The sequence below is a fragment of the Pygocentrus nattereri genome, chromosome 19 (assembly GCF_015220715.1).
Source record: "Pygocentrus nattereri isolate fPygNat1 chromosome 19, fPygNat1.pri, whole genome shotgun sequence".
NCBI classification, from domain to species: domain Eukaryota; kingdom Metazoa; phylum Chordata; class Actinopteri; order Characiformes; family Serrasalmidae; genus Pygocentrus; species Pygocentrus nattereri.
In genome coordinates this window covers 17,954,209-17,970,306 of record NC_051229.1, presented here as the reverse complement: position 1 = coordinate 17,970,306, position 16,098 = coordinate 17,954,209, and the positions used below count along the sequence as shown (strand labels likewise).

At 38.3% G+C, this 16,098-nt stretch overlaps 1 protein-coding gene across 2 annotated transcripts in view; it reads left to right on the top strand.

Annotated features, from left to right (window-relative positions):
• scn12aa (sodium channel, voltage gated, type XII, alpha a) overlaps positions 1-16,098 on the top strand; it is an 80,597-nt gene that overhangs the window by 22,958 nt on the left and 41,541 nt on the right. For both annotated transcript variants that reach the window (XM_017697198.2, XM_017697197.2), the window contains exons 6-8: positions 8,431-8,522; positions 8,618-8,860; positions 10,557-10,620. In XM_017697198.2, coding sequence (XP_017552687.2) covers positions 8,431-8,522; positions 8,618-8,860; positions 10,557-10,620 — 399 coding nt within the window. The remainder of the gene's footprint in view (positions 1-8,430; positions 8,523-8,617; positions 8,861-10,556; positions 10,621-16,098) is intronic.

The following is a 16,098-nucleotide window of genomic DNA, read 5'->3' as shown; positions in this document are numbered from 1 at the left end:
AAATACTCATAGTAGAGCTGATACCTTGTGAGTGATCTTTGTAAACAGGCAGTTTATATATAGAGATGGGCGATAAAACTAGAATAAGTATCACAAAGTTTCCTCAATGGAACTATAAGAAATGTTCAATACACTTTCTATATAATACACCATTCTCAGACTTCCGCATTCTGTTGTGAGGAGAGGGCGCACTTCCGAGTTTTTCAACATAACTAGAGAGGGAGGGGGCAACGATTAAAAAAAGGGTTGCCAAATATACTTTAGCAACATCTGAAATGTGGGGTCATATATCCCCTGTTTGAGTGGAGCAATTGGTGATCTGTTGTCCTGTGACCAAGTGTGAGTGACGAGATAAGTGGTTTAACTTTACTGGCTTAGAGTGAACTATTTCTGTACATCCTAACAAGCTTTAGCAGCGTTAAATCACATCTGCTCCAAGTCATATTTTAGTATTAGTGCATTCTCAAGCAATGAAAGTGAAAGAAAGGAGTGGGTTCATGCAAGTTACAGCCCTAATTTGAACAAAAATAAACGAAGGAAGCTTTGAGGTATTGGAAAGCAAGAGAAAGCTGTCACTTGCACAACACAGCAAATTGATGAGACTGTATATCAAATATGCCACAAAAGCACCGCTTTCAATTTAAACATACCTAAAAGGAGGACTCTCTGGTGTTAGATATATTGTGGTTTGCCCCTCAAATTACTGTGGAGAAATCCAGACATCTGCTAGCTGGTGTTTAAATACATGAATGTGGTAGGAGTGATGGCAGTAAGGCGGTGTGATCCATCACTGTCGTACTGAGCCAGCTAATGTATGCTGTTCGTACTAAGATGACATTGTTCAGAAATTTAACAGTTCAACACTGTTGTTGTTTATAAGAAAAATAAATTCATACATGAATAATTGTGAAACGTAAAGCCATAAATTAAAAGAAAATAAAAAAAAGTGGATTAGAAACATATAAATAAATTAATAATTATATACATGCAAACAGGAATCCAGAAATAAACCAATTCATATTTTATTTATTGCTACTTTTACTAATTTCTACATTTATTTATATATTTTTATGTATTTCTTCTTCCACTCTGTGGTGAGCAGCACTAATGTATTTCTAACAAAGTATTGGTCAGGGTTGACTTACAAGGTGATAGAATGGATGTGAAATACAAGAGAATTTGAACATGGCAAGCCATAATGTTCTATGAGAAATCACAGACTAACTCAAAAACCTCTGGCTACTTATGTTCATTTGTTTCTGTTACAGATGACACCTTTATTCAGCATTACAATATACTTTACGTTTAATTAAAAAATGACCTATAGGTGTTCTGACCTAGCTATCATTATTTCTTTGCATCAATATCTTTGGCTACACAGTGGAACTCTGCTACAAGGCCGCACACCCAGTTAATCGTTGGTTATTAATGATCAATAATGAAAAAGTATTTATGGCATTATGCCATAGTGTAATAAACTGTTTTTCTGTCACCTGATGTAGATACATGTTAGGAAGATGGAAAGCAACATCTTAAGGGTCTGACGCAGCCACATATATTTCCCTGCTCCACTCTCCTAAGTCTGCAAATTAAACTCTCCACCTGAAACAGATGGAGTCACTGTCCAACTGTCCAATGTTTTAAAGACCTTTACATACTGGACACAGTGTGATTTTATTTTTAAAAAAAAAAGCAGTACAATTCCCGCTACAGAAACAAAGAGTTTATCTATCTTATTTCTGAGGGTAAAACTTTAATTCTTTCATTCACAGCTGGGATCTCAGCTGAATTTACGCTGATTTTAGAGATACACATGGAGCAAACAGACTGACTGTCGACCCACAGAATGGACAAAAGGTGAAAGTGGGCTGCAAAATAAAAGCATGAAGAGCGTCATTACTTCATTTAGTAGCTGAAACTTTGAGTGATTCCACATATACATCGATGTTTATAGCCATGTTTGAGCTGCTTTTGGGTATTCTGATGTTTTTAGCGATTGTGAAAAGCTCCCGCTGCTGCAGAAGCCATTGTATCAACTTGATTGCCGCCATGCCAACAACAGAGCTGTTCATGTTGCCAGCAAAATAATGTTGCATTTTTGCCTCAAAAAGTTGTGTTTGGCATGCAAGATACCATCGGTGATGCACACAAATGCGCACATTTTGTCACAAATAAACCATGGTCTGAGTATAAAGGCCTTACTTTGTCCATTATCAAGTGTGACTGTGTACAAATTTGTCACTGATCCTCCACCATCACTGATGTAAATCAGCTTATCAGAAATGAGTAGTGCAACACTGATTTCCCCAAGATTAACCAAAAGCATGTAGGTTTAGCCTTTCTTATTCTCATACTGGAGGAAGAAATACAGAAATAAAAATGTATGAATAAATAAAAACATTAATAAATAAGTGTGGAATTTCATACCTTATTGCAAACCTGTGTGCTTGTAAAGCTGTTCTGGTGTAGTTAAATTCTGTCTTAAACTGATCCTCCTACTCCACTCCAACAAGTTAATATTTTGCCATTTAATCATGAGCATGCACCAGCCTTTCATTATCACTGCAGTGTTTAATAAAAAAAACTGAACTTTATAAGTAGCTCTTATTTTCTCTGATATGAAAATGCTAATATCTGTTACTTTAACACCAAGATAATGATGCATTCACTAGGTTTTAAGTTACCTTAAAACTTACCTGTACCAGCTTTACCAAGAAAAACTAAAACCTGAATCAGCATGTTCTTAGGTATATGCATTAGCATGTTCTCTCACCTGGCCGTAACTCTAAAAAGCCTCAGAGTCAGGCTAGCGGCTCTGATACCCTGTCACTTAAACATACTTTTTCACTGCTGCAAAATCACACTAAAGTATGGTGGAGCTCCAAAGCGTGGTGGGATGAATTAGCAGTGTAATGTAATGAAATTAAACTTAAAATAAAGAGAATTGGAGAGAAAGCAATAAAAGACTTTTTCATTCTCTCTCTCTCTCTCTCTCACTCTCTCTCTCTCTCTCTCTCTCTCTCTCTCTTTTTTAGCACTAGCATGAAAAATGGGGCACTTCTTAAGGGCATGTGGACCCTGTTTCCCTCCAGAAACATATGGCATTACAGCCTTAACCACAACAATATTTTACCGTTATTGATTTTATTTTTGTGTAGTCCTGTTTGTATTTACCGCTGTTTAAAACAAGCTGCTTGTTCATATTGGTAAGGCTTTATTGTCATTTGCATCACATGTAGTACATGACGTGGAACAAAACATTGTACTCACGGTCCCAGTTAACTCCCAAAAGTAACATAAACAATAAATAGAAGGTGCAATAAAAGGTGCAAATAACAGCAGCATGAAACACAGCAGCATGAGTATGAGGTAGAAGGTGTACATCTTAATACTGGTGATGTATAAGTGATATGTATAAAGTGACATGTGTTAGGGGTGATATAGTGGGGGCACTGATTCAGTACAGCAGTAGTGATAAATAAGTGGACACGAAGTGCCATTGCAGTGACGTCTAATTGCAATTTAAGAGTTATGGTTTCAGGGAAGAAGCTGTTCCTCAGTCTGGTCAGTCTACCTGAGGGGAGCAGGACAAAAAGTGTGTGTGCTGGGTGAGTGGGGTCCTTTATGATGCCAGTGGTCCTTTTTCTGCATCTGGAGGTATAAATGTCCATGGTGGTGGGAAGGCTGGCTTCAACAGTCCTCTGTGCAGCCTTCACCACCCTCTGCAGAGCTTTCCTTTCTGCCGCAGAGCAACTTCCGTGCCACACGGTGATGCTGGAGCACAGAACTGTCCACCACACATCTGTAAAATGAGGTGAGGACTGAGCTCCCATGTCCAGCACGCCTCAGCCTTCTGAGGAAGTAGAGGCGCTGATGTGCCTTCCTGATCAGGCTGGAAGTGTTATTACTTCAGGTAAGATTGTTACTTAGGTGTACGCCCAAGTACCTATACCTGGAGACCACTTCCACTGCAGATCCTCCGATGTGTAGGGGGAGGGGAGGGATAGTGTTGCCCCTTCTGAAATCCACAATCATCTCCTTTGTTTTCTTCACATTAATGCAGAGATTGTTCTCACTGCATCAACTCTTCAGGTGTTCCAACTCCTGCCTATAGCCAGACTCATCACTATTTGTGATGCATCCAACCACTGCCGTGTTGTCCGCAAACTTTACAATATGACAACCTGGATGGAGAGCTGAGCAGTCATATTTGAGCAGTGTAAACAGGAGGGGGCTCAGCACACAGCCCTGAGGGTTGATGAGAATGATGGTGGAGGATGAGATGTTGTGGATCCTCACAGACTGCGATGCACTTGATACCCCACCACATGCTCTGTGGATCCTGGGAAGAAAAATGACCCTGGATCTTCCGAATGTATGCAGCTGTGGCCCTCTTTACGCTTGCCGTCAGCTCACGTCTAGCTCTCCTGAGTTCCTGTGAATCACCAGACCTGAAGGCAGCATCCCTGACTTTCAGCAGAGATCGGACCTCTGCATTCAGCCAGGGTTTCTGGTTGTAAATGAATGTAAATGTAAATGAAAACAGAATGCAATGATTTGCAAACTTCATAGACCTATATTTTATTCACAATGCAGTATAGAACACATATGAGATGTTGAAAGTTTTATGTTTTACCATTTCATGAAAAACATTAACTTATTTAGATCTTGATGGAAAAGTTTGATTGAAAGTTGGGACAGGGCCATGGCTACCATTGTGTAGTATCTCCTCTTCTTCTTGACTGATGTCGGACTCTAGCTGCTCAAGTCCTGGGTCTTCTCTGCTGGATTTTTCATTTCATGATGTGCCAAGTGTTTTCTATTGTTAAAAGGTCTGGACTGCAGGCCGGTCAATTCAGCACCTGGACTCCTGCAAAGCAATGCTGTTGTGATGGATGCAGTATGTGGTTTAGCATTGTCTTGCTGAAATATGCAAGGTCTTCCCTAGAAAAACATGTCTCGAAGGGAGCATATGCTGTTATAAAACCTCTATATACTGTTCGGCATTGATAGAACCTTTCCAGATGTGTAAGCTGTCCACACCATAGGCACTAATGCAACCCCAAACCTCAGAGATGCAGGCTTTTGAACTGTGCTGATAACAAACTGGATGGTCCCTCTCTTCTCGAATCTCTCTTCTTGGTTTTCAAAAAGAATTTCCAATTTTGATTCATCTGACCACAGACCACTTTTCCATTTTGCCTCAGTCCATTTTAAATTGTCTTTGGCCCAGTGGAGATGGCAGCGTTTCTGGATCGTGGCTTCTTCTTTGCATAATACACTTTTAACCTGCATTTGTGAATTGCAGAGTGAACTGTGTTCACAGACAGTGATTTCTAGACGTGTTTCTGAGTCCATGCAGTAATTTCCAGTACAGAATCAAGCCTGTTTTTAATGCAGTCCCACCTGAGGGCTCGAAGATCACAAGCATCCAGTATTGACCATCGGCCTTGTCCCTTGCATACAGGGTTTTCTCCAGATTCTCTGAATCTATTAATAATATTATATACTGTAGATAATGGGATGTCCAAAGTCTTCGAAATTGTATGTTGAGGAACAGTTTTTGGAAATTGTTTCACAATTTTTAGACAAAGTGTTTTGCAGATTTTTAAATCTTTGCCCATGTTTCCTTTTAAGAGACTCTGCCTCTCTAAAATGCTCTTTTTATACCCAGTAATGGCACTTGCAAATTGCTCATCCAGTTTTTTTAGTACTACTTACTTTCCCAGTCTTTTGTTGCTCTTGTCCCAACTTTTTGAGGTGTGTTGCTGCCATCAAGTTCTAATTGAGTTAATGTTTTTCATGAAATGGTAAAATGTCTCACTTTCAACATCTGAAATGTGTTCTCTGTTCTATTGTGAATAAAATATGGGTCTTTGAGATCCATTGCATTCTGTTTTCATTTACATTTATTTACATTTTACACAGTGTGCCAACTTTTTTTGGAATTGGGGTTGTATTAATGATACCTACAAAATACTCAGTAAAGCACATTTACATCACTTACTACTGATAAGACCAGACAGTGGCTGCTAACATAATGACCAATATAGCTAAATAGCTTGTGAAAAGCTGATGATAATACTACAGTCTGGTGACATTCCTTAAAAGTTCAATTAATCACTTCCCTGTCCATGATGTTGAAAATGTGACCTTCTCACAATGGGAGCAGCTGTGCATTATAAGAGTGGGAGCTGCATTATCTTTGGAGAAAAAAGTCCTTGAAACAGTGAATAAGAGGCTGAGTTGAAGTGATGGTTAACTAAGGCATATGTAGGTGGATAATGGAGATGGAGGCAATAATGAGAAACAGTGGGAGTGGGCAATTGTGTGGTTGTGAGAAAAATAGAGGAATATGGGCAGAAATTAGTGAGACTGAGAGGTGGACTGAATCATGGAGAGGGAGAGATTGAAAAAGGGGGGAGAAAAAGATACGTACAGGTTTCCACTGAGGCATTTGTCAGATGACCTACATATTCAGCATTGCAGCTTGACCAGAGGCACAGATTAGTTGCCAGAAAAGCAGAGTGAGAGAGAAAGAGAGAGAGAGCAGGAAAATTAGAGACTTACAGGGTAAGAGATCTCTCCAGAAAGTCCAGCCAGTACCTCTTCTTTGACGTCTTCAAGCTGTTTTGGTTTGTAACTGCAGTTGATTTGCCCCTTCATAAAGGTGGGTGATATGACAGAAATATCTTTATGATACATTTTCGCTACAGTCCACCCGATGTGAAAATTTTGTGGCCGATGTAAATTGAGCCTAAAACCTCAGATAATATCGTTTAAAATACTCCAGTAGTTGTAGTTAAACAGTGCTTTACTGACTGATATGGTTGTCATTTCTGAATTGACGCACTTTGTAAACTCAAATAAATTGCAGAAACTCTGACTTAAATAAAATATGTCTTATAACACTGGAGGCTAGGCTACCCAGAATTCTTTTGGGTTTTAGTTTCTGTTTATTAACTCATTTTTATGACATGCTATTCTGATGCTGAAAGCTATATAGTTTTGTAATACTAATCATGAGTTTTGTGTTTTGTGTTCTGATTCACCAGTTCAACCTGTATTACTGTGAAATATTTGAACATGCAGTACCTCGTATTGGGTTCTTCGGGGCTACAACTGTGTAAGGTTTTTCTCTATCATTAGGGGATTGCGAGCGACAAAAAAGTGACTAAATGTTGGCACGTCATCTGCAATATATTCGCCAAAACCAAATAAACCGTGGATTGTCAAAATCTGCCGATCTTATTGACCAATCAGTATATTGGTGGGCTGTAATGTATCTCCTCCTTTAGTTAGTTTTCATCTCCATTGTTTTCAGAGTTAAAAAAGGAAAAATCCAACATCAAAATGTGTAAAACGACTACTTTTTTATTCCGTGCTTACAAAATAAAGTAGTTAAGAAGAAACAGAAGAAACAAACAACTGGAAAAATAAATTAAGATAGGCTGACATACAAACAGCCACTTAGCTGTTGTTGTTGTTGACAGGCTGTGTATAATGGATCTAAATCTGTTTTAATGATGCATTTATTAATTTTACTTATATTTTTATTTATATATAATGCCTACTCCCCACTTAGGTCTGCATAATGTTCACTCTTTCATTGTGTATGCAAGAACTGAATTTTCAGCAAGATGTACAAAAAGCAAAGTACTAAGGTCTGAAATGTCTGTGCTGCTATAATCCCCATAATCTGTAAATGAAAAGCGTCTCTCTCTGGGTCAGGCTATAATGGAATGATGGCATATTCTCTCCATTCTCCATTTCCTCTACCAGAGGCATTCTGTGATGCTTTTATACTTCTTAGGGCTGCATTATATGGACAAAATATCATGTTATGATAGTTCGACATGTTGTGGTAATGATATGCCTTCCGGTAGATTAAAATCCTACTGTTGCAAAGTTAAAGTTTATTTTGACTGTAATTATATACATATTTCTGAAATACTCAGACCAGCCCATCTGGCACCAACAACCATGCCATGTTCAAAGTCACTTAAATCCCCTTTCTTCCCCATTCTGATGCTCAGTTTGCACTTCAGCAAGTTGTCTTGACCACCTGTACATGCCTAAATGCATTGAGTTGCGGCCATGAGATTGGCTGATTAGCTATTTGTGTTAACAAGCAATTGAACCTAATAAAGTGGCCGGTAAGTTTATATATATATGTGTGTGTGTGTGTGTGTACATATAAATATTTGACTGTAATTATAATTTTTATAATCATTGTTATATCTTGTATATATACCAACAAAAACTCATTTACAACATTGAACATTGTTGACATTGTGACATGTGAATTTTGTGATATCAGTATTGCAAATACACAAATATTTTGTTATGATTAACAAATACTATATTGTTAGTATATGTTGCTGTTTAAGGACAGCTAAGTCTAAACTGTTTCTGACTTTCACTCTGTAGATATGTGACAGAGTTTGTGGATCTTGGCAACGTCTCAGCATTACGCACATTCAGAGTCCTACGAGCCCTAAAAACAATATCTGTCATCCCGGGTAAGAGCTAAAACATAGAAGCCAACACTTTCAGGCCTTGCTCTTTACAAGAACTTGTATATGTGCTAACACGTTTTTCTCTTCTTGCTGAACAGGTTTAAAGACCATCGTGGGAGCTCTAATCCAGTCTGTGAAGAAGCTAGCGGATGTGATGATCCTGACTGTCTTCTGTCTCAGCGTCTTTGCCCTGATTGGTCTGCAGCTCTTTATGGGTGTCCTTCGGCAGAAGTGCATCCGTAGTGCTGCTCATTGTGTGAACTCCACTTACCCAGAAAACGGAAGCTTCATCTGCAACAACAAAACCTGGCAGTCCATGAAGGACTTCATTACCAGTGAAGGTACACAAACTGCTGTTGACAGTTCTTACAGGACCGCTTCTGTCGTTACTGCTTCTGGTTTAAAATGCACTACACTTTACGTAGCTGTACTGAACACTGGTGTTACATTGATTGTTACAGCTGTGACTGGTAACTTCACATGTGCATAATGGGGGCCTGTTATGAAATATTCTGGGTTAAATACATTAATTACTGTTACAGGCCATAGTGTTCATGGCAAATTAGCTCTTAGAAGTGTGATAATAAATGATAATAATAGTCCACAATATGCCACAAGAGCCCCAATTGCCCTTAAAATTGTGTCCCACTTTTCTTTCCTAGTATCTTCAGCAAAAGTGGGAGAGTAAAAAATTAAGTACAAAGTATAATGTTAAGTATTACTTTTTATTGGTCAACCAATCATCTTTTAAAAATACAAGAGTACTTTTTCCAAAAGTTGTGAAAGTTTATTAGCAGGTTGTAAAATGCTAATAAAACAGTGATTATTAAATTCAGTTTAAAACTGCTTTGAATTGGAAACAGTACAAAACCACAATATTTGATCTTTTACTTTACAACCTTTTTTGGTAAATATACGCTAACTCCAAATTTGTCTGCCATATTTAATGCCTGTACACATGCCAAAAAAGTGGGCACAGGAGCACGTTTACCTTTGTGTTACATCATCGTTCATTTTATCAATGCTTATAATAATTATTTAGGCACTGAATACACCAATGGATCCAGTTTTGAAAGCAAAATTTGGTGTAACACAACCGTATGGGGCCTTCATTGTCTTGTTTTGCACTTCATAATTACACACTCATTACACAGCTGTGCTGTTGCAATGCACAGATGTGGCTTGGCTTTATTATTTTGAAATAAGCATGAACATCCCTGAAAGAGGCATCATCTGGAAGGCAGTATATGTAATTTTAATGGTACAGCATGCAAAGACGTTTTAGACAGTTAGATGCTTCTAACTTTATGGCACCTGTTGGAACTCCAGTGGCCTGTACAGCCTGCAAGCCAGGCGTTCTCATCCAAAATCAGTGGCCAACCTCATTGCTTTTTGATTGAATGCACTCCAAAAGCTGCAAAAGGGCAGGTGGCAACTCCTCATTAATGTCAATGCTTTTGTCGCATAAGCATGATGATGATCAAGTGTCCACATACTTTTGGCCACAGAGTGCAGATTGTTTGATTTTATTGAATGATGCCTTTAAAATCATGCACTGTGTTCACCTATTTGGTGACAATGCAAGCAAACTACGCAAGACAGGAAAAAAGCATAATAAATGCTTTTACATCACTTAATGACAAATACAACACCCCACCCCATCAACACCAGCAACACCATTTGGAGATGAGTTGATGGGTGGGTATAGTGGGTACTGCCCAGCCCCATCCAACTTTTGGTAAACTCACTCTAAATGTGTGTTGTCCTAGCATGTTTTTAGAGAGACTGTGTTTTTTGCATTTGCTTCCACTATGACTTTCAAAAGATGAAAATTCTATGGTTTTTTACTGCAGTATGCCATTAAAGCTGGTAACTGTCCCATTCTTATTGTAAGAGAGCCTGCACTGGTCGTCAGACCTGCCCAGCAGGAGTAGAGCATGTTTTTACAAATACATGTTTAGACTTTCTTTTGTACTGTCTGTTGTTTAGTATGTTCATCTTCCTGGCATTAAACTGCACTTGTCTCTTTCTCCTCAGAGAACTTCTACAAAATAGAAGGAGCCAAGGATGCCTTAATATGTGGATATAGCAGCGATGCAGGGTATGTGAGAAAATTGTCATATAATTATGCTGCCTGCAATTTTTTTATCCAAGGGAATAAAATTATTTTCTCCCATAGTTCAAAATCCATGTTTGAATGTCAAAAAAAGGGTCAACGAAGTTCACAGTTGTAGTGTGCTTTTGGAGCCCTGTGAAAAGGGCCAAGAGAGATTTGGTGGTGCTGATCATGCCAGTCTCCTCTGTTCTGCTAATCTGTCTAATGTTGCAACATGTGCCTGTCTGGATTATGATTCATTGTTTAGCTTGATTTCTCTCTCTTTCTCAATCAGCTCAGTGTCATATGCTCATTAACATTATATTGAGAACATACAGCAGCCTTATCTGAAAACCACTGCCCAAAAACCCTGATATTTTTGAGGACATTATGTGGGATTTCTTTTAAATAAATTAAGTTTCTAAAAATTCAGTATAATCCTGGTAATTTTAGTCATACATGCTTTGGATATGATAAGGCATTGACTAAGTAATGCATAGTAATGCAAGTTATGACATTATAAAGCTGTGAGGATATAAAATACAACCCTAATTCTAATGAAGTTGGGACATTGTGTAAAACATAAATAAAAACAGAATATGATGATTTGCAAATCCTTTTCAACCTATATTCAATTGAATACACTACAAAGACAAGATTTTTAATGTTCAAATGGATAAACTGTATTGCTTTTTGCAAATATTCACTCATTTTGAATTCGATGCCTGCAACAAAGAAGTTGGGACAGGGGCAACAAAAGACTGGGAAAGTTAAGAAATGCTCAAAAAACACCTGTTTGGAACATTCCACAGGTGAACAGATTAATTGGAAGCAGGTGAGTGTCATGATTGGGTATAAAGGGAGCATCCCTGACAGGCTCAGGTGTTCACAAGCAAGGACGGGCCGAGGTTCACCACTTTGTGAACAACTGTGTGAACAAATAGTCCAACAGTTAAGAACAACGTTTCTCAACGTGCAATTGCAAGGAATTTAGGGATTTCATCGTCTACAGTCCATAACATCATCAGAAGATTCAGAGAATCTGGAGAAATCTCTGCAAGTAAGTGGCAAGGCAGAAAACCAACACTGAATGCCCGTGACCTTCGATCCTTCGGCACTGCATTAAAAACTGACATCATTCTGTAACGGATATTAACCACATGGGCTCAGGAACACTTCAGAAAACCACTGTCAGTCAACACAGTTCGTCGCTCCATCTACAAGTGCAAGTTAAAACTCTGCCATACAAAGCGAAAGCCATATATCAACAACACCCAGAAACGCTGCCGGCTTCTCTGGGCCCGAGCTCATCTGAGATGGTCTGACACAAAGTGGAAAAGTGTCCTGTGGTCTGACGAGTCCACATTTCAGATTGTTTTTGGAAATCATGGACATCATCTTCTCTGGGCCAAAGAGGAAAAGGACTGTCTGGATTGTATCAGCGCAAAGTTCAAAACCCAGCATCTCTGATGGTATGGGGGTGTGTTAGTGCCCATGGCATGGGTAACTTGCACATCTGTGAAGGCACCATTAATGCTGAAAGGTACATACAGGTTTTGGAGCAACATATGCTGCCATACAAGCAACGTCTTTTTCAGGGATGTCCTGCTTATTTCAGCAAGACAATACCAAGCCATATTCTGCACGTGTTACAACAGCGTAGCTTCATAGTAAAAGAGTGCGGTACTAGACTGGCCTGCCTGCAGTCCAGATGTGTCTCCCATTGAAAATGTGTGGCGCATTATGAAGCGCAAAATACAACAACGGAGACCCCGGACTGTTGAGCAACTGAAGTTGTACATCAAGCAAGAATGGGAAAGAATTCCACCTACAAAGCTTCAACAATTAGTGTCCTCAGTTCCCAAATGCTTATTGAGTGTTGTTAAAAGGAAAGGTGATGTAACACAGTGGTAAACATGCCCCTGTCCCAACTTCTTTGGAACGTGTTGCAGGCATCAAATTCAAAATGAGTGAATATTTGCAAAAAACAATAAAGTTTATCTGTTTGAACATTAAATATCTTGTCTTTGTAGTGAATATAGGTTGAAAAGGATTTGCAAATCATCATATTTTGTTTTTATTTGTTTTTTACACGTCCCAACTTCATTGGAATTGGGGTTGTAAATAATAATTTGATTCAATCTTTGTATTTTGTATTTTATCCTGTTATTTATTCTAGTGTAAAGAACATGTAATGCTCTCAGGATTTTAGTAGAGGGCAGGTTTGGAGGTTTGGCCCTTGTGTGGTTATTGAGAGGTATAACTATAACTTCTGCAGAGCACAGTATAGAGAAACCATACATGGCTGCTGTTTTAAGCTTGTTTGCACAATACTACATACAGTTATAAAATCATGAGCATGTCACTACACAGCAGTGTTTAGTGCAAGCACCTTGTCGGTTACTTAGCATACCATTTTTGTTTTTGCTCTGCTAAGGTAATACTAATATTTGCCTGTTGTGTTAACATTAAGCTAACACTGGTGAATGTTGACATTTACAGCATTTCTCTAGAACTGATCGCAGATGCCTGAAGCATGTAACAGACATTCAAATAACATATTTTTGGATGTTAAACCTAAAGCCTGCCTGAATTTTACTGGAGCCTATTAGCTTAGTTATATTACTCTGGTGACGTCACAATATGGTCGGCTTAGTCCACAGAAAGACTGGTAACATTGTCTAGAAATTATCTGCTAAAGCAGTCACCAACAGAGAAATTCATTTTGCGATATGTGGCATTATGTCACTGTTTTACCCAGTCCTGTTCATCTGAAACGTCCGTATGTGAAATGTGTTGTGAAAGTATGCAGGCTGGCCAAGTGGGCATATTTAATAGAATTGGGGACAGGGTGCTTGCTACAGGTTACGCAGAATCGAGCAGAAAATCCTAACAGCCTGTAGAATCACCTGTCTTGTGAAAAGGAAATACGTCAAAATAGCAAGACTTCACAGTTCACAATTTTTTGGATGGTAGACATGATCAGGTGAACTGGCAAGGCCTTCTTTAACTCAGGATGATCAAAAATCCAAGTCAGGATCATGTATAGGCCTGTCATGATCATGATATTTTAGTTGATGATTATCACATAAATAATTGCCTATAACTGTTTTTTGTTTATTGTAGGCATCTATAAGAGTTCAAAAGTGAGAAAATTGGCTGATTAGTTATCTTCTGTCTTATCTGTCGGTTATTTGTTGCTTCCAACTGTTGACAGAAATGGGACAAGCCCAAAATAAACAAATACTGCTCACTGGTGATCTCTGAACATGTTATAGCATCAAGTCAGGAGTTAGAACCTTTGTTGTTCTACCTCATATAGTAAGTTGAGTTTATAATTTGCACCAGAATAAATTGCATGGGTAACTGCAGTTTCAACTAATTTCAACTAACCTTTCTGCTTCTTTTTTGTGATGCAATGTTATTGTCAGTGACACTGGCTTTGGCTTATGATTGGTTTTTGTTGAGCCTCATATTAAGGATACGGCTGAAGAACATGTGTTCCTTTTGGAATTAAGTGCTTTACCCAAACAGATAGCACAGTGGCCAGTGCAGGAGCAGGAACATTAGAACTTGCATCCCTATAATACATGTTGTTACAATTCTGCGTTTTGCACCACTGAAATCTGTTTGTCTGATTGACAGACAACTTGTGTTAAATATGTGCATAAGTACTTGCATATCAGTCAATCTTTGTCAACTGTAGTCTTTAAAAAAATTCATCCAGGAGAAAGATGGTTTTTATCAGTAATTTATACCCTGCCAAGTCTATAAAATTGTCAATTCACAAGATACAAAACATCACATTAGTCCTGAAGGGTTTATGTTTTTGTTATATAGAGACAGCTGAATAGCTCATATTGAATCAGGACCGCAGGCTGCAGCTCTACATGTCCAAATATTTCCCCCTGAAGCAGCCGCCCAGCCTCTGCATTGCCCATTCTATAATCCCACAAATCCCAGTGCCTTTCAAACAAGTGCCACGGGATGATGTTTATGTTGCCAGGGCTAGTTCAAGGATTTTATTGAACTAAATACCCATCTGTGTTAATTTTAAATCCTCGGCTGTTTTGGGCCAGATAGAATATACACTATTACAAATCTGAGTGCGATCTGAAAATAACTGAGAGCAGAAATGAGCATGATGATGAAAAAAATGGAAATTTAAAAGTGTAAAAACAGGAAACTTATGTATTTTGTGATTTAAAATAGAATGTGTTTTTAAATATAAAAAGGGCATTGCATATAAGTGGGGCAAAGTTCATGATCGGGTTTTGTAGGCCAGTATTATTGCTTTTTTCTTTTTTGTCCATGCTTAGCTGTAAAATGCTTGCGATTGTTGTGTAAGCTAATGCTGGTGACATAATGTTGTACATATTGTGTGAACGGTGAGAGCTCTGCAAAAGTCAATCTCTTTCTGTATCACAGAATTCAGAAAATGTCCAAAAAGTAATTTTTTTTAAAGAAGGGAAACAGACCTGAACATACAGTGGGGTCCAAAAGTCTGAGACCACTATTTTCTGTTTTGCAGTACAAAGCTTTTCACTACAAACGACATCAGCATAACATTTTGAGTGAAAGGTTGAATAAAGTGTTAAAATGTTAATCAAATATTAACATTTCAGAATTTCTTAGTATATGATCTCCCCTCCTTTTGCTTTAATGACAGTAGGCACTCTAGTTTGCACAAAAGCCTGTGATAAATAGATTAAACCCACTTAAGTTGTCTGAACCTGCGCCTCAGTGAAAGGGATTAGACTTTTTGTGCAAAAGCTTTCAAAATGGTCAGTTTCACAAATTTTCTTAAATTTGTATAGTGACCCAGAAATGGTGTAGAATTTTGTGTCTTCTGTTTCTTTTTACTTGTCTCTGTTTTATTTTTTTCACAGTTCTAAAACTTTCTCTTGTTCATTTATAGATTTAAATAAAAAAAGGGTCTCAGCATAGGGTAGCACTGTCGCCTAACAGCCTGGGTTTGATTCCCTGACCGGGTGAAGTTATTTCAGTGTGGAGTTTGCATGTTCTCCCCCTGTGTCTGCGTAGGTTTCCTTTCACAGTCCAAAGATATGCAATCAGACAGACCGTAGATACTAAAATTGCCCTTCTCTGTTACTGTGTATGTCTGTGTGTCTGCCGTATGATGGACTGGTGACATATAAAAGGATGTTTCCTGTCTTGTACCTAGTGAGTGCCAGGATAGGCTTCAGAGCTCCCCCCATGACAGAGGAGGATAAAGTGGTTTAGATGTTTATTAAATAATGATTTTTAGAGCTTACTGTATATGCTAGAGATGTTGATGATTCTGATTCTTTACCATTAAATTGCAGAATGCAGATTTGTTTTGGGCCAATTTTAATTAGCTTATTAGCTGTTTTTTTTTTTGTTTTTTTGCTAACTTCCAATAGTGTTAAAATCTTTAAGTTCTTTAATTGCAAGCCGTAGTAAAAGGTAAAAAAATGCAGCTCCAGTATACTTCGCTGGCTC